The sequence below is a fragment of the Miniopterus natalensis genome, chromosome 12 (assembly GCF_054644295.1).
Source record: "Miniopterus natalensis isolate mMinNat1 chromosome 12, mMinNat1.hap1, whole genome shotgun sequence".
Taxonomy (NCBI): domain Eukaryota; kingdom Metazoa; phylum Chordata; class Mammalia; order Chiroptera; family Miniopteridae; genus Miniopterus; species Miniopterus natalensis.
Window position 1 is genome coordinate 66,396,612 of NC_142092.1, and position 21,983 is coordinate 66,418,594.

The following is a 21,983-nucleotide window of genomic DNA, read 5'->3' on the forward strand; positions in this document are numbered from 1 at the left end:
TATCTCCAATGAACACAGATGCAAAAATCCTAAACAAAATACTAGCAAATTGTATACAATATATTAAAAAAATAACATATCATGATCAAGTGGGGTTCATTCCAAGGGTACAAGGATGGTTCAACATACATAAATCGATCAATGTAATATACTACATTAACAAAACAAAGGATAAAAATCATATGATCTTATCAATAGATGCACAAAAAGCATTTGATAAGATAACATCCATTTATGATTAAAATTCTCAATAAAAGATATAGAAGGAAAGTACCTCAACATAACAGAGGCCATATATGACACAGCCTCAGCTAATATCATACTCAATGGTGAAAAACCGAAAGCTTTTCCTCTAAAATCAGGAACAAGACAAGGATGTCCATCCCCACCACTCTTACTCAACATAGTCCTGGAAGTCCTAGCCGGAGCAATCAGACAAGAGAAGAAATAAAAGGCATTCAAACTGGGAAGGAAAAAGCAGAAGTGTCACTTTTTGCAGATGACATGATTCTTTATACAGAAAACCCTAAAGACTCCACCAAAAAAAACTATTAAAAACAATAAATAGAGTAAAGTTGCAGGATATAAAATCAATGTACAAAAATCCACTGCAATCCTATATACTAACAATCAAATTTCAGAAAAGAAATGAAAAATAAACCCCCACAATTTTGCAATTGCAACAAAAAGAATAGGATGCCTAGGAATAAACTTAACAAAGGATGTGAAGGGCCTATATACTAAAAACTACAAAGCTTTATTAAAAGAGATTGAAAAAGGCACAGTGAAATAGAAAGATATTCCATGTTCATGGATTAGAAGAATCAAGATAGTTAAAATGTTCATAGTACCCAAAGCAATATATAGATTTAATGCAATCCCCATCAAAATCCCAATGACATTTTTTAAAGAAATAGAACAACAACAACAAAAAAATCAACAGGTTTGTATGGAACCACAGAACACCCAGAACAGCCAAAGCAATTCTCAGAAAAAACTTCAAATTATACTACAGAGCAACGACAATCAAAACAGAATGGTATTGGCAGAAAAACAGACAGACCAATGGAACAGAATTGAGAGCCCAGAAATAAAACCACATGTTTATGCGCAAATAATTTTTGACAAAGGAGCCAAAAACATACAATAAAGAAAAGAAAGCCCCTTCAATAATGGTGCTGGGAAAACTGGAAAGCCACATGCAAAAGAATGAAACTAGATTACAGTTTGTCCCCATGTACAAAAATTATTTCAAAATGGGTCAAAGAACTAAATATAAGACCTGAAACAATAAAGTACATAGAAGAAAACATAGGTACTAAACTTATGGCCCTTGGTCATAGAAAACATTTTAGGAATTTGATCCCAAAGGCAAGGGAAATAAAGGCAAAAATAAATGAAAGGGACTATATCAAACTAAAAAACTTCTGTACAGCAAAAGAAACTGACATCAAAACAAAAAGGCAACCAACTGAATGGGAAAAGATATTTACAAACAACAGCTCTGACAGGTGTTAATATCCGAAATATATAAAGCACTCATACAACTCAACACCAACCAAACAAACAATCCAATTAAAAAATGCGCAGAGGCCTTGGCAAGTGTGGCTTGGTTGGTTGGAGGATTATTCAGTACACCAAGAGGTGGCGGATTTGATTCCCGGACAGGGCACATGCCTGGGTTATGGGTTCGATCTCCAGTAGGGGCGCGTGGGAGAGGCAAATGATCAAGGCTTCTCTCTCACCTCTTGCTGTCTCTCTCTCTCTGTGTCTATCTGTCTCTGTCTCTAAAATCAATTAAAAAAAAATTTTTAATGGATAGAGGACCTGAATAGACACTTCTCCCAAGAAGACATACAAATAGCCACAGATATATGAAAAGATGCTCAACTTCACTAGCTATTAGGGAAATACAAATCAAAACTACAATAAGACACCTCTCACACCTGTTAGGATGGCTGCTATCAACAGGACAAGTAATAACAAGTGTTGGAGAGGTTGTGGAGAAAAAGGAAGCCTCATTCACAGCTGGTGGGAATGTAGACTGGTAGAAAACAGTATGGTAGTTCCAAAAAATTTGAAAACATTTATTCGCAAAGCTATATGCACCCCATGTTCATTGCAGCACTATTCACAGTAGCCAAGACATGGAAACAACCAAAGTGTCCTTCGATAGATGACTGAATAAAGAAGATATGGTACATGTATACAATGGAATACTACTCAGCCATAAGAAAAAATGAAACACTGCCATTTGTGACAGTATGGATGGGCCTTGAGAATATCATGCTAAGCGAAATAGGTCAGTCAGGAAAAGCTAAGAACCGAATGATTTCACTCATCTGTGAGATATAAAACTGAAAGTAACAAATGAACAAACAAGAAAAACAAACAAAAACTCATAGACACAGACAACAGTATGGTGGTTACCTGATGGAAGGGGGTAGGGGTGGAGGGGGTAACAATGGGTCAAGAGGGCCAAACATATGGTGATGGAAGATGATCTGACTTTAGGTGGTGGGCACACAGTGCAATATACAGATCATGTATCAAAGAAATGTATACTTGAAACCTATATAATCTTATTAACCAATGTCACCTTAATACATTTAACTTTTAAAAATGAAATACAAATAAAATATAAATAAATAAAGAAGCCAGCCCAACCCCATCCCATTCTTAAATTTACCCTTTTCTGGAAATTGGGGGAGGGGGGAATTCAGGATTTAGATATGACAGAACAGCACCTCTTTTATACAAAATGGTATTTTTTCAAACACTAAAAAGCAGCAACCTAACATTTGTCCAATTTTATAAATTTGACTTATATCAGCAAGGGAGAAATAAGAGGCAAAACGGGATAGATTATTTTTTAGGATTATTTTTTACCCATCCACGAGCCTATAACCTGAAAACATTTAAACACGCCAATCATCAAAAACAGGACACTTTTAAACATATAGAGAAACAGATGTTTAATCTGAGATGCACTTATACATCTGTAATCTATCACTGAATCTTTTCAAAATCTGTAATGTGGTCCATCAAAATGGCTACATTTGGTAGCAATCGTGGAGACTGGCACACTACTTGAAGAAAGCTGATCCAGCAGGGTGCTTTGTAAACATTCAACTCCGAGGTTTTAGGGTATGATGAGATTCAAAGTTTATATCTTTGGATGAGAAAATTACATTTCCACCTATAATCCCAGATTGTCAAATTACTAAGAAATATGGAAATGGTCCTTTTTGAGCAAGAGGTCATAAAATCCATGAATCAACAGTGACTCTTAGAAAAGCACACATCTAAAACAAACCTAAAAGATGATCTTCTCTAAGGGCAGCTCCAAGACTTTTCACTTGGGTTTTTCTGTACCATTCTTACTAACTCTACTAATTTCTATGGCTTCACATCACAAAGAACAAGAAATTGCATGAATGTGATTCCATAGTCGCATCACAATCAAAGGTCCTAGTTTTCAGAAGCATCCCCTATTTCTGGTCATGCCATTGTTCTACAAACCATCAAAACATTCTGGACATGCATTACCTTTGCAGCTTACTAGACAGTAAGGTTCTTCAGGGAAAAATGGGATCTACTTCTCTCCTCCTCTTTACCTGGTGCAGAGTCTGGCTCATATTCTGAAGACACTAAACTTACGGATCTGTCACTCAGTTAATGGACAAAATCAAATCTACCTTCCCAGACAGTTTCCGCCTCCAACAATAGACATGAAGGGGGTAAAAAATCAGCAAGTGCAGCCACTTATAAGTTAGTCTTTTTAGGGCCAAGTTGTGGAACCACTTTAAAGTGTGATCCATTTGACCCTTATGTAAGTAAATCCTTTGGATGAGATTCAAATGAACTGACAAATTCTGTTCCATGGTATATGGTGTCATAAAAAGTTCCCAGGACCAAACCTGACCTCACCATTTAAAGTGGATCAAATCTGAACAGACTGTATGAGTAGGTTGGAAGGATGACAGCATCCACTTTGAAGAAGAATGGGGCGGGGGTGTAGGGGTGGAAAAAGCTCAGAAGTTTCCAGAGAAATGGGATATACTCAGGTCTGACTTCCATTCTTTGTGAGCTTGATGAATACAAGGCCAAAAGGACCACAAACTCAAAATCTCAATTCCAACTTGAAGATTCTATGGCTTAGACAAGTCACTATAGAAAGACCAGGAGTGTCTTTGTGGAATTAATGTCACATTTTATACAGACCAGGTACTCTGCTGCTTCTATTTCTCTGCCTAATAATAATGGGGGGGGAATCCAATTTTATCATTTGTTTTACATTTTTTGTAAATATTAAATGTATGTGTCATATTACACAATGTTGGTACAATGAGGCTTTCTTTCACAGTAACAAAAAATTTAGGAGCTGTGGATTATATATTTAATTTTCTTATTAGATAGTATTCTTTCAAGTATTCTCTGGCTTCTCAAAATGTAGAAGAAAATAATATGAAAGTTTTCATACACAGGAGCTCCCCAAAAGAATGAAGCAATCACCAATATACAAGTAGCAAGTCTTAAGTAAATATTATGTCTTCTATCTTTCTAATCAGAATCTTCCAATCCATTTACATAGGTTATACTGTGAGTAACCATGAGTTTAAGAAATGTTTTCTTTAGAGCATACCTGAAGAATGAACAGATGAAAACTCCATATTTAAGCAATTACATGCAACTCAGAAATGCCAATTTCCATCACAATTAGCCTAAGTTATGCAACATATTTTTGTTCCTTTTTAGTATACAGGTGATGTATGTTTTTATAATTTGCTTAACTGCCTATAGTGAAATTTTAAAATCACACAGACCATATAAAACCATAAAAGAAAGGGTACCTTTTTTATTTTCCCCAATGTGCCATGTTTCTACATTGCTTATAGAGCTGTACAAGAAACACTGCTCATTTCTATATAAAGATTTCCATAAAGTTTTTATAGTTTCCATAAATGCATAAAGATTGTTAGTTTCATTATAACCTCTGTTTCAGTGCCAGTGGAAAGAAAAATTACCTGTAACTCTAAACAGCAATCTACATATACAAGGGCAGGTAAGTAAGTGTGCTCAGACCTCTATTTAAAGAGCTCTAAGACATTCGTTATATTTCATCAAAATACAGATGAGCACACTGCAGAAGCAACTTCCATCACATTCAACTCTTATCACCACTCTTAGAACAAACAGGCTAGAAAAAGTACAACTGTGAGAATCAACTTTTAATTCTACATGTTTTAGTACAAGAAGTAATCATATTATAACTAATACAATTTAAAACGGTATGTGTAATGCCTATTATATTTGACACCTTACAAGGCTATTTATGGAAATCTTCTCTTTGATAGGTTACTATATCTTTATTTCAAATTATCCCATACTACATGGTATAATTACTAAAGGCTCATTTTTTTAATTTGAAAAATCATATAATGTTTTGAAACCAAAGATGGGATTTTGATGAGAGTGGTGACCATAATTTGCTAACATGTTAATTTAACTACCTTGTTCTTCCTTAATTCAATTAGTATTCATTAAAACTGCACTAATCACAATGAGTAAAGTTTTACCAATTATTTCCATAATTATGAATAAATACAGTAAACATAATAGAATAATTATAAATCCACTTAATTAATTAAAAGGTTATTTCCAGCAGGGAAAGGTATTCCTGCTTTGTTTTCTTATTTTTAATGCTAGACTGACATGTTGGTATCTTTGAGAAACCATTTCTAAAAATGAAAAACATATATGATTACTGTGATTCTGTTCTTCAACAAAAATTTTCTATTGGCCGGGCTGTGTCAAAAGCCAGTTTCTAAAGTTATAGGGGATTGCAAAGAACCTGGTTCAAGCTACCAAAACCAGTCACATGAAAATTGCATCTGTAGGTTAGTAATCTTAGCCCTAAAAAAAAATTTATACTACCTCATATTATGCTTATGAGAGAGAAAATTTTCAAAATTTTGTAAGTTGTTAGAAGGTTTTTTAAAAATGCAGGATTCTTTTCAAGTCAGGATCCTACCAATGTTGATCTTTTAGTATTTAAAGTAGCTAAGCATTAAACAAAAGCAGATGAATAAGTAATGTGAACTCTGTAAAAGGCACTGCTTCTGTCCTTTTTGTTGTTTGTTTTTCTTTTTAAAAAATATAGGCATTGAATGTTTTTCTGGAATTAACAAAGGCAATACTTTCAGGCTTAAAGACAGCAGGCTTACCAGATTTTAAATGAAATATTGAGTGCTACAGTGATTTAATGGTTTTAAACCATGGATGTCATTGCGGTCTGAGGGTGTCACAGACAACTTAAGGAAGAAAAAAAAAATGGGGCACAGAGAAATCACTTTGTCAGTAATTACAATCAAGAGTCCTAAAATGTGGCTCAGGCTGCTCATTACTTCTTCCTTCTGTATCAAGACCCTTATTTACATTTCAGATTACATTTTTTATGAAACAGTAAGATCTCTCAGAGCTGAGAGGACTGAAATAATGAGGGGAAAACATTTTAATAAAACGTGTTGGGTCTGCATTACTTCCGTGTCAGAAAGAAAGGCTACTTCTTAGTGATGGATCATTTATTCTGCTTCTAAACGAGAAGCAAAAAGATGAAACTGATGAACTTTTACTGCCCATTTGTCTTTAGCAGACAATTAAGACAGAAAAGATCAAAATGGATTATCATACCACGCAGACAACTGGCCCAGCAGTAGCGCCTCTCCGGGCCCACGGATTCGTAACTCTTTCATCCCCCTTTCTTCTAGCTTCTCTCTCCACTCTAACGGCAGTGCTAGCTTTGCGGCTCAAGGAGAGCCAAAAGGCTGGCCATCATTATTCAGTCACAGATGTCAATCTAACCTCCCTTTTTTCTCAGTTTCTAAAGCAGTGAGCCACAATAATTTGTGACAGATTCTTTTACTGTAAGGTACAAAGAACACACAGAATAAAACATCTAGCAGCAGCGAGAGTCTCTGATCAAGTGTGCTGGTACATGGAAAATACACAAATGTAAAAACAAGCACTGGTAGTTGAGGCAAGTGAGGAGAAAAACGGGGGGATTTTGTGTGTGGGGGGGTGTATGTGTAGTAATAAGCGCTTTATTTTGTGATGAATTATCTCAAATATTCCTTATGGGTTACATCATAAATGTTTTAATACTAGAAATGTTGTCTAGATTAAATGCATATTCAGCATTTAAGGTTTGCGTGTCATAAGAATATTTCTAAGAATTCCTTTATAATTGTACACAGAGAGGAAAGATAATTTTGTTTAATCCAACAAATGCTAAGAAGAGAAAACATGTAAGATCAGAACCTAAATGATAAAAAAGGTAAATAAGAAATATGCAGGTCTCATTTCCTTTACCAGTAAAGCAACTCTCAAATAAATTTCTGGAAATTTGGAGGTAACTTCATCAAAAATAAAGTAGATCTTTCATTCATCTCTCATTCTCAAGTTACATGTGGAAAAGAAGAGAAACTATGTGTTGAGTCAAGTTGGAAGAGATGCTAAGTAAGGCAGTGATAGGTACATACTCTCCTAAGTCTATATCTAGCCCACGAGTATCATCCTCCAAATTTCAAAACTATGTCACTGATCTAAACAAAGAAAATGAATACTGATTCCTATGAGCACTTTAAAATAGCTGAAAGCTACCATTCTTTTTTAGGCACTTACTATAATTTTAAATAACTCAAACTTCAATATATAAAACAATTGTAAGATCATCCATTAACCAAAATAAAGAGAAGTTCGTAACATAACAATATCTAATATGTAAACTGGGCCCCATACGCAATAACAGAGTTAATAGTAGTCTATATTTACACATGAACATACTATATATACATACGTATATATAGTATCTGTATATATACACAAACTCTCCCCAAACACACAAACATATACATATACTCAGAGAAATAAACATGGAAAAACAAACACCAAACTGTCATAGTGGCTGTCTCTGAGTAGTAAAATTACAGATGGCTTGTATTTTCTTCCTTTTCATTCTTTTTATTATCTATCTATATTTTCTAAATATTTTTTGTATTGAACATATTATCCTTATGATTTTTAGAAGTTATACCCCAAAAAAAAATCATGCTGCTCAAAAATTTTCAGACATAGTAAGAAACTATGTCTAAAGGAGTAAACCTAGATGTTAACCACGTTATTTTATGTTTCACCTGCAAAATTTTCTCTGAGTAATACTTTAGTTTATGGGACCACAAAGGTTATTTACCTAGACATAAGATTTTAAAATGACTTTCTTAAGAACTATGACCTTAAGTCTATTTAAAATAATACTTTAAAATTTTCTACTCTTCTGACATTGTTTCATGAAAGAAAATCATTAATAAAAAGGCCCTATAATCTTTGGATTGTGTAGTTTAAATGCAATGGGATCAATCCCACTGAAAATTAAGGCAAGATAAAAATTTAACTCTCCAGTTGGAAGATGAAGCATGGGGTAGAGTGAGAAGATTAATAATTTTTTTAATCTCATTTAAAAGTCTTGGGATCACACACAAAGCAAACCACACCAGTTCTCCTGGGTTCTTACACAATACAATCTCATTACAAAGCACCTCATTATACCTGATTACCCAGTTATATTCCTGGTCACAATATATCCCCTGTATTCAAAAGATATATCAGATACCTTGCCCTCTGTTATATGGCCACGCTGCAAAGGTGTTACCACTACTAGTAACACTGGATATTTCTATTCCATCATACTTATCCTCATTCAAGGACTTTTTTTTTTAACAAAGTTAAGTCAATGTACTTCAGAACCATGTTATACTGCACACAATATTCCACATGTGAAAGGTTTTATAAGTTTTTTTATTCAGTATAGTCAAGGATGATTCTATTTTAAAACTGCTTTAAAAAGCATATTTGAACTAAAAATGTAAGGTGCCCCCAAAACCTACGAAACATCTCTAATGTTTCCTAAGATTGAAACTGGAATCCAGAATATATAAACCTGGATCTAATTATCAAGAGTAGAGCAGCATCAGAACTCCACCAGTATTCTGTGATTTAAGTAGGTTCTTCCACTGAATTCCATGCTTGCAGAAGGCAGGAAATTAAAGATGGCGGGACCAACCGCCAACCTTAACTTTACCAACATTACAACTACTCTCACCCTAAAGACCCTTTCTGCATGTGTATCTTCTTTGAGTACTACCACAACACATAGTTCCATAATCTATTTCAAATTCCAGGATATGTTATAAAGTTCCCTCCTCCCCCTTTTTGTTACACTGGTTCTCGACACTTAAATAACATTTAAAAAAAAAAAAGTTCACAGGCAAGCCAAACAGACTTCCTAATGAACTGCAGAATGTAGCATAGCTTAAAGTAAAAAGTAAAATTTGTGATAGATTTTTCTTCCTTACTTTCCATGTATTTTTCCCCTGAAGGTAACACCCCAAACTAGTAGCAATGTTTTCAATCTTACTTCAATATGTTTTACTTTTTGTCTTGGGTTCCTAATTACAGTTTCTCTTCCCTTCTAAAAATTCATTTATCTCTTTCAGTAAAAAGAACAGTAATAATATGTTGAACAACTCTGAAATAAATTTTGTCATGTAAAAAATTAATTACGCATTCCGAACCTGGTCACTGTAGTCCTCCGGGAATTGCCTCTGCACCTCAGGATCTGTAAATAATTGACAGATAATATTAATTGGCTTTGGATTAGTGAGCAAGCAGAGGATCACACATTAATATTTGATCAGAAGATGATAGCAGCCCTGGCAGGGGATCCAAGGGGGGCAGCTGAGGCTGCTATGTTGATGAGCACAAGGAAGGGCTCAGCAAGGCACTCCCATTACCCTCCTCCAGAAATATAAAAAGGAAAAATTTTAAAGACCTGATGCTACTGTTAACTTTAAACTATTACCTAATGCAAAAATCTTGCCAGCTGCAAATTGCCCTCAATATATTTTTTCCAGAGAAAATGAGTCTTAAACCTGCTTGACTTTTCTTCTCTAATCAGAAGCCTCCTTTTCAAAGTTACAGATGTAGGCTGCTAGATAAACCGCCTTAAACACCCGTTTCAGATGGGGGCGGGGCGGGGGTGGGGGCGGCGGTAAGGGTGAGGGCAGTGAGGGTGAGAGAATTCTTTCAAGGAGCAAATGCAAAACTCCTTGCTTTTAAAAATAAAATGCATACTTCCCAAAATACTTACAAGCTCTTGAAAATACAGATAAAACTAGGTAAAGTCTTTAAAACAATACACTTTTAGCTTAGCAGTGTAAACAAAATTCAACTTGCTCAGAAACTAAAAACTACATAGGTGAAAACACCTTTCATGACGTTCAGTTTAAAATGGAATCACTGAAGGGGTCACTTGATTCAATCATAATTGCAAGATAATCCAATGCCACTGTCTGTAAGTCAATACAGAAGTGTACTAATTAAAAGCTATTAGCGCTCCATTTGCTATCGATTAGGAAAACATTCAATCTTTTCTAATAAGAGAAAGATTTAGTTCCTCAGAGACACATTAAGGGGAGTGATCAGAATAATATCTATTTGAGAAACTACGTATCAATGCAAAAGGCTTATGGAAAAGCACAACAGTGAGGGTCCTTTCTCACAGTGATCACAATATATACTACTCACTTTTCATATCTATGTTTTAAAACACCAATTCACTTCTCTGTGAAAGTGAATCCATGTGAAAGTTAAAACCCTTCGAATCACGCCACCAAAATGCAGTTAACTGTTCTGCGGGGAAGATTCAAAAAGAGAGAAAACTAAGGGTCTATTCACATACTATATTTAAATTCTAGAAATACCAGCTTTTAAGTTATCAAAGTCAATTGACGTTACTTTTCAAAATCTGAAACTAATAACAAAAGCAAGAATATTCAAAAGGTCACATCAAAAGCAGAGATTCCCAAAATGGGTGGTGCAAAAAAATTCAAAGGGTCTGTAGACCATTTCAGCTCTTGAGGTGTCTTCTGGCTAGGGCTCAATTAAAAACTAGGGCTCAATTTCTTTTTTTACCTTCATCTTCAAAAACTAGAAGGGACAAATGACGCTTCTAGACTACAACTGGCAGACTTCTGGCGTAATCCCCGTGGCAGTGCAGTGCAGGGCTACCCTGGTGGGCCAGTGACGACAGTGTCTGCTTCTCTCTGGCCACAAGGGCTGAAATCGCACAAGGACTTGGCCCTCTTGAAACAGGAGGCCAGAGGGCGCTAACAGCACTAGGTAGGTCTACAGGGAAGAATTAGCCTGCAAGATAACAAAGGGACAGCCAGATGCCCAACAGACCTCTAAAAGTGTGTTGTGGGGTGGGGTGGAGTGGAGATAGGGGAGGCTAAAAAAGAGGGCAATGGCTATAATTCCTAAAACATACAAAAATCACTTGGTCCAGGGGGCAAAAAACACTGGTATTTTAGGATTTAAAATTTGCTCCCAAGACCAAAAAGAGGAAAAAAAAGAAAAAAAATGCACTTTAAGTCACTGAGGTACACAGTAAAACAGAGGTTGGGAAAGCAACAAAGTAATCTAAGGCTTATTCTTTTTCTTCCAGTTGTCATGTGGTTAACACTCAGTCTTCGACCAGAAACCTTCAGACAGAAATGACTCAGATAAATCTGTAATATCATGTCCTCTTCCTTGCAGTAGTTGTGCTTCTTGGGAACCACAAAATACCAATGGAAATAAAGGTGGAATAAAACCAAAGACTTTATTTTTTATCACCATTTGGTGAGGGAACGAACATCAGAAACCAAAACTTGTGGTATGTTCTTCAAGTTAAAAATATATCTTGATATAGGTGAGAGAAAGGTTTTTAAATCTCTTTAACCAACTATATTAATAAGAAACTACATTAATAATTAACTTGTCACTTTAAAATGTATTTTATTCATATATATAACATAGTAGAATTGAAAAAGAGAAGGAAACACAAATAAAAAGAAAAATCAACCTATTTTAATACACTGAAGGTAAATATGACCATGGAATGCCAAGATGAGGGTCATTCAAACCCTATTACCCTAAACACTGCCTCAGTGGTGGGCAAAGTAATAAACACCACCAACTAAAGTCCTTCGACTGTCCTAAGACTAACCCTGGAGTGAAATTCCCAGATTTTAACAGAATCATATTCCAAGATAATACATGAATTTTATTTACTATAATTCAAGCATAAAACTTTTTACTTCCTTTTTTAAGGCCCCAAGGTTTACAAAAGCAAACTTCACGGGTACTTAACAGTCTTCTATAACAAAATTTTTTTAAAGGCAATGCTTTTTAAAACCAAAGCCCAACCTATAAAGTTCCATTCAATTAGCTCAGAGATCCAGTCTGATAGTTAATAAAACTATGAAAGCTATTTTGTAAAAATTAGCACAAAAACTGAAAATAATTTGTTTGAATTTTCTTAAAATGTCTATTTTATACAGTAGGTTGAAATCTTTTTTCACAGTGAGTTGATCATTATGCCATAATGTCACCAAAATATCGACATTGGAAACATCTGAGTTAAAAAGGTCCAAATACAATCTGCTTTTCTCAAGCAACACAACACCCGCCTTACTAACAGTTTCAGCATGGCACATGTACAAGACCTAGCACCCTGCAGTTAAGCAAACCGCCTTTAAATTTTCTGTCTGGCAGCAATCCACTTGCGTGTCTGTATGTTTTTACAAGTACTCTATGTATTTCATTGCATCAGCTGCATTTCTGAGTTTTAAACAGTCTGGGAACATTTTATGAAATGTTCTATATCTTTATATGGAAAATAACACACACTGGAAAACTGTGCATCGGTCTAATATTTATATATCTATTGCTTTATCCACCATCCAATGCTGTAATTGTTAATGTTCCAAAACACCTTCTCACATCCATACCCTCACCGCCAAATGCAGTGTCTGCAAACAGCTAACTTTAAACACAAAAAGCCGCAGATGAGAAAACTACCGTGGAGAAAAGTAACATAATTTGCTTAGGCAATTGGCGGTAAGAACAGAGTTATTGGAATACGTCAAGCTTTTTCCCTAAGAATTGTCCCTGACAGAAAATTAAGAATACAGTAGTACATCACACCCTCTTCCCTCCTTATCCTTCTTCTTGCAGCAACTTTCTCCAGATTTAAATAATACTTTATTACAAAATTAAAACTCAATTTCATCATCTCCTAGGAAAATGCTTTTCAACACAACAAAATATCATATTTAAAATATCTTGCCAACAAGATGTATGGTATGATAGAGCCACATAAGCCTAATAAGGCTTCGCATTATGCCAAGGTACAAGGTACACTACCTTGTCCCAGTACCATGGCCATGCAGGAAGCTGTCCCCACGCAGAACACATGCAGCACTTCCTCTGGAGGCCACAGACACATCTCCACATTTAAAACAGACATATCACAGTATAGACTCCCAACAGCACAATCACATTCAGGCACAGAAAATGAGCATGCTTAGAAGGCTGTCTTCACAGCAAAAAATATTTGATCCCAAAATGTCTTTTTTTTTTTTTAAAGAAAGGCTAATATTCTTCTCTCTCAATAGTCCATGTTTTCTAGTTTTCTACTGTAACATTCTTTTAAATCTTTAAGATATACCAGGTTGCCACAGGATGTTTAATTAATAGAATAAGAGTTTGGGAAAGACTTACTAGAAAGGTGCTATAAATTATTTTACACAGGCTCCAAAACCTTGAGTTCTGCCTTAGGCTTAAAGTTCCTAGAAAACGTGGTAGACAGATCTTTTACAACAGAAATGCAAATAATTCATATAAGTACTGTGGTTCTGTATGAGGGCTCATTTGTAGATCAGTAACTAGTATGTTGTACACACACACACACCCTGAATTATTTTCCTGTGTTTCTCTGTCACACCAATGACTCCGCTTAAAGGGTCAAGGCATGACACTTTAACTGATTATTGAAATATACACTGTCTTCATTTTCTGCGAAAGGCATAACAACTGCGTACTAACCAAATGTCACAATCTTCTACAACTGGAGCTTTTTTAGGAAATTTAGGAGAAACTGCAAATGTGGCCGTTAACACGGGAATCTACACTGCTTTCACTTTTAACGTGCTAGGTATCAAGGCAGAAACCATTACATTTAATGCCTACCAAATTTATCCAGTCATTATCTCTAGCATATTTCAGTCAATAAGAGACAAAATATTGAATACATTTAAAGCTAACAATTACAAAAAATCTGCCCTTTAAGCGTGACTTCAAAATTAGCTATAAATGATATAATCTCGTTCAATTTCAAGGAGTTTAAGATACTGTCTTCCTCTCCCCAGCAACCATGACTGTTAATCCCAGCTGTAATCAGATTTAATTTTCCAGACGAGAAGATGGGAATATGCTGCAGACCAGTACCAGTGCATTACACAGCTCTTTCCCTAAAGACATTTTCCATTTTTATATGCTAAAAATGTAGACTCTCAGAAAACAGTCATAGAAGTTGTACATTTTGAGGACAAGCTCAATCTTCCCCAAACACACTCAGAAATAAATTTTCTTTTAATCTTCAAGAAGAAAAGTTAAATTTTTCTGTATCTGTAGAATTAAAGCTTCTTGATAGTATGATTGCAAACTGGACCATACTAAACTAATAAAGAGCTTTAAGGATACTACCTATTAAACCTATGATAGCTACAAAAAACCAGCCTCACTCACTTTACATGATAAAATACCTGAATCACTAGTTTAGCATTGTAACTGAATACAACTATTCTAGTGAATTATTCCATTTATGGTAGTTAAATTGGCTTATTAAAAATAATAGATTTTTGAAAGGAATGTTTCAAATGTTTTTATAGTAAAAAGAAATCAACATGTTTTCCCTTTCCTCAACAAGCAAACGAAATGGTTTCTGTTGTCTTTCCTTTAAAAATGTTTTTAAATTAAAAATTACTCATTTCAAAAAAAATACTGATTCTAAAATGCAGTTTTTATCCTGAAATTAAAAAGGAATATAATTCACTAATTTAAGAAAATCATTTCTAAGTACTTTAAATGAACATTCAGTTTCCATGTACAAATGGCATTTCTTACTTTTAAAAAATCAACTTAGGTATTAACTTTTTACTCTAAAACATAAAGACCGTAAGACATAAAAACTGAGTAATCACCAATTTTAATTCATGTTTCTTTCTATTCTAGCCTCTTCCCTTAACACTGGCATTGAAAATACATGCAAAAACTACATCACAGAAGCCAGCCTGATAACACAGGAACAGTTCAGCATTTACACCTATAATAAAAACCCAAAGAGCATTATTCAGGGAAGGAGAACACAACCCACCTCAGTATGGCAAGCAATGGAACCATTCATGTGCCAGATTCCTCCTCAAACTAGCATATTCTGTCTTTCAGACATATCCTGCTCCAATGTGACTATTTATGCATAAACAGCAGACACTGACCTATTGTTTTCAGTTGTTGGAGTTATGAATGTAGTGCAGTTACCAATTAAGTGAATCAACAAGTCCTAAATGTATCTGCTGTTCTACAAATAATGAGTCCATTGACATTATGCAGTAAAATCTAGGGAGTTTCATCTTTCTTTCTAAAGAATGGTGATATTTTGACCAACAAATGCTACTACTTAATGATAACTAATTTCATCTACAAAAGGAATATAATAAATCTGATCCTTAACCAAACTTACGCCATGTAAACCCAAAATTCAAACATTAGTCAAGTCCCAAAGGGAGCTGTAAAATGAAAAAGAGAGGATGTGTTGGAGGGAAAAAATGTCAAAAGACTATGTTCACATATTCTTACTTTTTCCTCTATTGAATATCCTAGTTTTCAGCTTTCATTATTATCTAAATATTTAGGGGTTTAATTAGTTAGAAGTTTGAAATTAATTTCTGAAATCTGTCAAATTGATAAATGAATTTTTTTTCTAATGGTAATAACCACAGGCTTCCATTTAATTTCTCTAAGAGTTAAAATTAATCTTATCTCACTTTTTTGTATGAGTACCATTAAGTGTCAAATTTTTACTCCAATATGAATAACTACTTCGGATCTAACCTAAATGACAGCTGTGCCCTTTATGTCCTACAAACATGACATCACTGCATACAGTCTTCATAAATAGATATATCACATCTGTCAAATTAGGTGAAAAGAGATGACTTAATTATTTACTCAAAAAAACAACAAAAAACTATTGAGTACCCACTATGTGCGAGGCACCAAGACAGGTATTTTGTATAAAATTTCTAATTTTATTTTCATGACAAAGCTATGATATTGGGACTATCATAGTCAATTTTATCAGTTAAAGAAGGCAATAGGTTATCATTTGTCTAAAGTTTTAAAAAAACAGTACTTATTCATGGCATAAATACTCTGGTGTGACTGGTCCAGTTGATGAATAAGACATAGTCTTTGCTCTCAAGGAGTTTACAGTCTAACCCTAACAGAGAGTACAGAGAATTAAATAAGCAATTACCACAGGGCTTGGTGAGGGCTATGCTAGGGATTGGCAGAGGGGATTGGAGCCTATTCCTGGCCAGGACAGAAAAAGCCTCAGGGAAGAGCTTGGCAGAGCCTGGTGTAGAGTCCAGGACTAGATCAGGGTTCCTCTCATGCTACCCAGCACACACCCCTTCTGAACAGTCTAGGAGACAGTGAGTAAGTATTCCATGAGGTCAGGGCCCATGTTCTACTTAGCTTTGTCTCCTACAAAATATCTTGTATAAGTACCCAACAAATATTTTGGCATAATAGAAAAAATAGAATAAAATAAACTCATTAAAGGTCCTGTCTCTCCAAATGGATAAAAGGCCAATTTTAAAACAGCCAATTGAAAACAAGCCTTTGAATGCAGCAGGCTTCCTAAAGACACACTGGCATATAGTAAGCACACAATAAATATTAGTTGTTGTTATATTATTAACCCCAGTGGAGAAATAAGCAAGCAGTATAAATTAGATGGCTACAGATGTATAGGTGTGCCTTAAATTGGAAATACATGTGTTCCTGAAATAAACTTTTATAAACCCAATTAAAATTTTCCCATCGTCTGCTATTACTTAGAAACGTTATAACTTTATCAGAAACTGATTTTCTCTTCATCGTCACTGGTTCGAAAATCCTTAAGCTACAGTTTATTTTGCCTCCTGGCATCTGTTTGCTAATGATCTGTAAACATCAAATGCACTAGGGACTCTCCCAGATTTACAGAAACCCTGAGGTGAATCTTTGTATAAATTGAAGGACCTTTCTGCTAATTCCTTTGCTTTCTAAGTTTGCGTTATGGGTTTCAGAAACAGAGTCCCATTAAATATCTTTGCAGTAATAATTATACTACTCCCAGCTACCTACCACCTACTGAATGCCTAGGTACACTAGCCACTGCCACAGGCGATTTATTTTATTATCTTATTTAATCATAACTACAACTCTGCAGGTAAGTAGATGTGCCCCACTTTATAAACAAGAAAAGCAAGGCCCATTAAGAACAAATTCAGTTAAGTAACAGAGCTGGGATTCAGCCTGGGTCCACCAGGCTCCCAAGAATCCAACACCAGCTTTCCTTTCTGGCTTTATTTATTTATGTCTTCCTGTCGATCTGTCTTCTCGTCATTATTGTGACTCAACAATAAGAATACAACTGGACAAATAACTAAAACATGTTGTCATGAAACAGGCCTCAGCAGATTATAAATGCGAGCTTTCCAATATATTTATTGCCAAGTTCAGGATATAAATAAAATGACTCCAAAGTAAATAGCACTCAATACAACTAGTAAATACAATATTTAAAATAGGAATTTAAATTAAAAACTTAGAATAATTTTGAAGGCAAAAGGTTATCCTTGTATCATCTATGAAAATAATCACTTGTTAAACAGAACAAATGAGAATATAGAGAAAAAGTTTCCCTACTAAAGAAAATGTGTTTCTGAGTACCTCTAAACCAAAGAGAACACCGATGCTAAGGACTAAACTAACTCATGCAAGATAGATAAAGCTGACACCCCAGCAAGGGAAACATGCTATGCCTGTCAACAGAAGACTTTCCTATACCAAAAACCTGCCTCTCTTCCCCTTGAAACAAGTCATGGCTGCCAGTACTTATGTGTTCCAATAGTCACTTAGTCCTCAACAGTGCCTATGTCCTAAAATCCTTACACAACTTGTATGTGTGTGTTTAAAAATATACATAACATAAAGTTTGCCATTTTAACCATTTTTAAGTGTACAATTCAGTGGCATTAAGTACATTCACATTATTGGTCAACAATCACTGCCATCCATCTCCAAAACCTTTTCCCTAACTAAAACTCCAGACCCAATGGCCAGCTCCCTCCTACCTCTGTTCCCACCACACTACTTGGATGGGGAACATCAAAATATCAAGGAATAAAGGGATGTGCTGTTGATCTTCCATCACCAGTTACCTTCCTAGTGTGGCCTTTCCCAATCACTTTATTTAAAATTATAATTTCCCCATCCCACCGCTCCTTATTCACTTTTCCTGAGTTATTTTTCTCCTGAGCACATTTAACCATCCAGCATACCACATACTCTCTTATTATCTGTTTTCCCTAACAGTATGTATGCTTTATGATGGCAAGGATGTTGCCTATCTTGACACTGCTATATCCCCAGAACCTGGGACAGGGCCTCACACCTAGACACTGAGAGCGAGAATGCAAGAGGAAAGGAAGCAAAAATTCAACCACTCCTTCCAGCAAATAATTTGGCAATGTGCTTCCAGAGCACTAAAAATGTCCACACTCCTTAATCTAGTAATTCCTCTTCTCAGACACTATCACAAGAAAATATAAGTAATTATTTTTATGTTTGTTTCAAGCATCATTTCAAAAATTGGATGGGGAACATCAATAAATTCAAGTGACCTAATACTTACGTCACCATTAAAATTAGGTTATGTCTGTAATAACATGGGCAATGCTAACCATTTCGTTATGAAGAATTGACTCAAAATAGCTCAGGTATACTACTTCTCAGTGAAAATTCTCTGACTCTTCCACCTCACCACCAGCAGGTTAAGTGCCCCTTTTATGTACTGATCCTAAACAGTCCATAGACTGGCTCACTCTATTGTGAGCATTATTTTGCTATTATATTTTATCTGTATGTGTATATAATTATATATCACATATATATCATATATGTGTTAATAGTATACTATGTTACTGTTCCTATTGTTTCTACTACTATTAAGTTACTATTATGACACCATTACAATCTCCTTCTGTGGGCCCTCTAGTATTCCAGAGGCTGGAAAGCTAAAACCTTCCCCAAAGCACCTGCAACTAGGATATCAGGTGTGATTCAGGTTCTGCCAGTCAGATCCATCTGGTGAGACTTGAAATCAGAGCACAGACCAGTGGGAGCCAGAAGGTAACACAAGTAACCTATGTTTCTGATGCAGAACTAAAAGGAACGGCACAATGGTTCTGGACGCAACAACCCCAAAGGAGACTTCCTAAGCCCAGAGAGCAAGAATAGGAATATCCCGGGGCTGACATTATAGTGGCAGCTTCCAGACTCCTCCAATTTCCTGACATGGCAGAGGTATCCTTTTGGTGTGCCACTTCTGCAGCGCTACTCTGAAAGTCATCCCTGGAGATTCAGCCTATAAAGTCTATCCCTCCGCTCTCCCAATGCTCTGTAAGACAGAAATCTCTGTATGTAATCCTTTTCTGATAGAGTGGTTTCTCTCATCTTCAACTAGACCTTGACTGATACACATCCTGTGCGTACCTCCATCCTATACTTATCACACTGGACTATTATCCCTTTACTTGCCGGCCTTCCCTAACTAACCTTAACTTCCTTGACAGTGGAACCACTTGTATTTATCATTGTACCCTCTACATCTAGAACAATATCTGACTCATACAATCATTTTTTAGTAAGTTTTTAGACAACTGCCAATAGCCATTATAACGTGAAAAAGAGTTGGCATGAATATTAAAGTGCTGGACAGGGTGTGGGCAGGCCTAGATTCTGCCCTAGATTCTGGTTTGTAAATAAGTCACTGAACCTGAATTTTCTCAAATATAAACTGAAAGTGTTGACTAAATGAGTTTTCTTGACTCTAAAATTCTCTCATTCTATGATCTAAAATCCTTGGATAACTGACTGCTTTGATAAAACATCCATGTCTTTAATGACCTTTTAAAGAAAAATGGCCCTGAGGAAAGCACTTCCTTCTGGTTTTCCCTGTGGGACACCACACTATAGAGTTAACAGGACTCTCAGAAAAGATAGAACACAATTCTGAAGTCCTTTGAATGAAGTAAAATTCTAAATTTAAGCAGCAGTGGCTACTTAAATAACATTCTATTTATGCCTTTTAAATTAAGGATTTAGGGAGTCTGAACACTCAATAATTGTCCTAAACAAACCTGCAGACTTGACATAATAATGGAATTTTAAAGGCTCCTTTCGCCCTCTCTGCCTGGCTCTATGACTTTGCTTTGGTGGTTTCACTTCATAAGCTGGAGGGACTTCCTTCCTCTTGCCATTACTATAATACCTACATCCTGCAAAGGCCCAGACTCTGTTTCAAAAACCAATAAAACCTTGTAGGAGAAAAAAGGAGGATTCTTGGCTTGAGGTAATTCTATGAGATCTCTCCTCCCAATTTGCATTTCCTCAATAGTCTTATAAACACCATCACGTGTGTGCTTTCATGCTACATGGCGCCTCTCTCCTGGGTGGAAGTTGTCAAGGTTTGCCCAACCTCTGGACTCCACATCCATGCTGGCTGACTGGCAAGTGAGAGCAGACCCAGGAACCAGGGCCTGAGAAGAAGGGCACACAGGAAATGTGGGGAGTTTGGGGGCAGCAGAGTTGGTGGGGAACAGTTAAGAGGGCAGCACAAGGCTGGTAAACAAGCCTAAAAAGAAAGGGGGGTAGGAAGAAATAGAGAGAGAAGGAATCCAAACTTCACGGCGCCTAAAACAAAGTGCTCAGGGAGCCCTGAGTCAAGGCGTAGCAGCACAGGGGGTCATATAGCTTCCCGGACTTGCTCACACAGTCCCTCACATAGATATCTTTGAATGAACAAGCAACTCGGCCCTGAGAAGAGAAGTCGGGCTCTGTCAGTGTTGCTTCTTCCCAGCTGCAATCTGAGGGTGAGAGATGAACAGGTGAATTCAGGGGTGCAGCCAACAGATTGTGGAGTGCTTTCTAGGCACTGATGAGCCCCTTCTCCCTAAACATCCTCACCAGGACAAACCTGCCCTGGACTCCATAGCGCCGCGGTGGCCCTAGTGTATGGTTACACAGTCCAGGCAGCACTCCTTCCTCCAATCTATCTCTGTGGAGGACAACCGATATACTGCTGCCACAGCCACTCAGCATGCACAGCCAAGTCCAGCTCCGTTCCTTCTGGAGCCCCCCTGGCTCCTACAGGGTTAGACAAATGGTGAAAAGCAAAGTGAACCCTGTGCCTGAGAGGAGAGAGAGGAAGACTGGTTCGAAACCACCTGGGTACGATCACTCCACACTGTGCCCTGAGGAGCTGGTACAAGTGGTGACAGGACTAAATTTCAATATTGACTCTTCTACTAATCAGCTGTGAGACCTTGTGATTGGTTACTTAACCTTTCTGTGCCATTTCCTCATCTGTAAAATGAGGATATAGATAGCATCTATTTTATAGGGCAACTATGAATTTTTAAATGAAGTAATACATTTAAAGTTGACATACGGTAAGCTATCAGTATATTTTAGGCATTATCTTTAATATTACTTCCACAATGGTGTGTGGAAAGTGAGAAAGAGAATGAACATTGAAGTCAGTCCTAAATTAGAATCTTGACTCAACTACTCATCAGCTGTGTGACCCTGGACAAATCAGTTTTTCTCATGCCCAGTGTCCTGATCTGGAGACTGGGCATAATAATGGCTGCCTCACAGAATTTTCAGAATTAAGTAAAATAATGGATGTCAAGCACTTTGAACAGTGACCA

At 36.2% G+C, this 21,983-nt stretch overlaps 1 protein-coding gene across 3 annotated transcripts in view; it reads right to left on the reverse strand.

Moving 5' to 3' along the window:
- DENND1A (DENN domain containing 1A) overlaps nt 1–21,983 on the reverse strand; it is a 405,649-nt gene that overhangs the window by 301,179 nt on the left and 82,487 nt on the right. For all 3 annotated transcript variants that reach the window (XM_087822901.1, XM_016210953.2, XM_087822900.1), the window contains one exon: nt 9,633–9,676. In XM_087822901.1, coding sequence (XP_087679027.1) covers nt 9,633–9,676 — 44 coding nt within the window. The remainder of the gene's footprint in view (nt 1–9,632; nt 9,677–21,983) is intronic.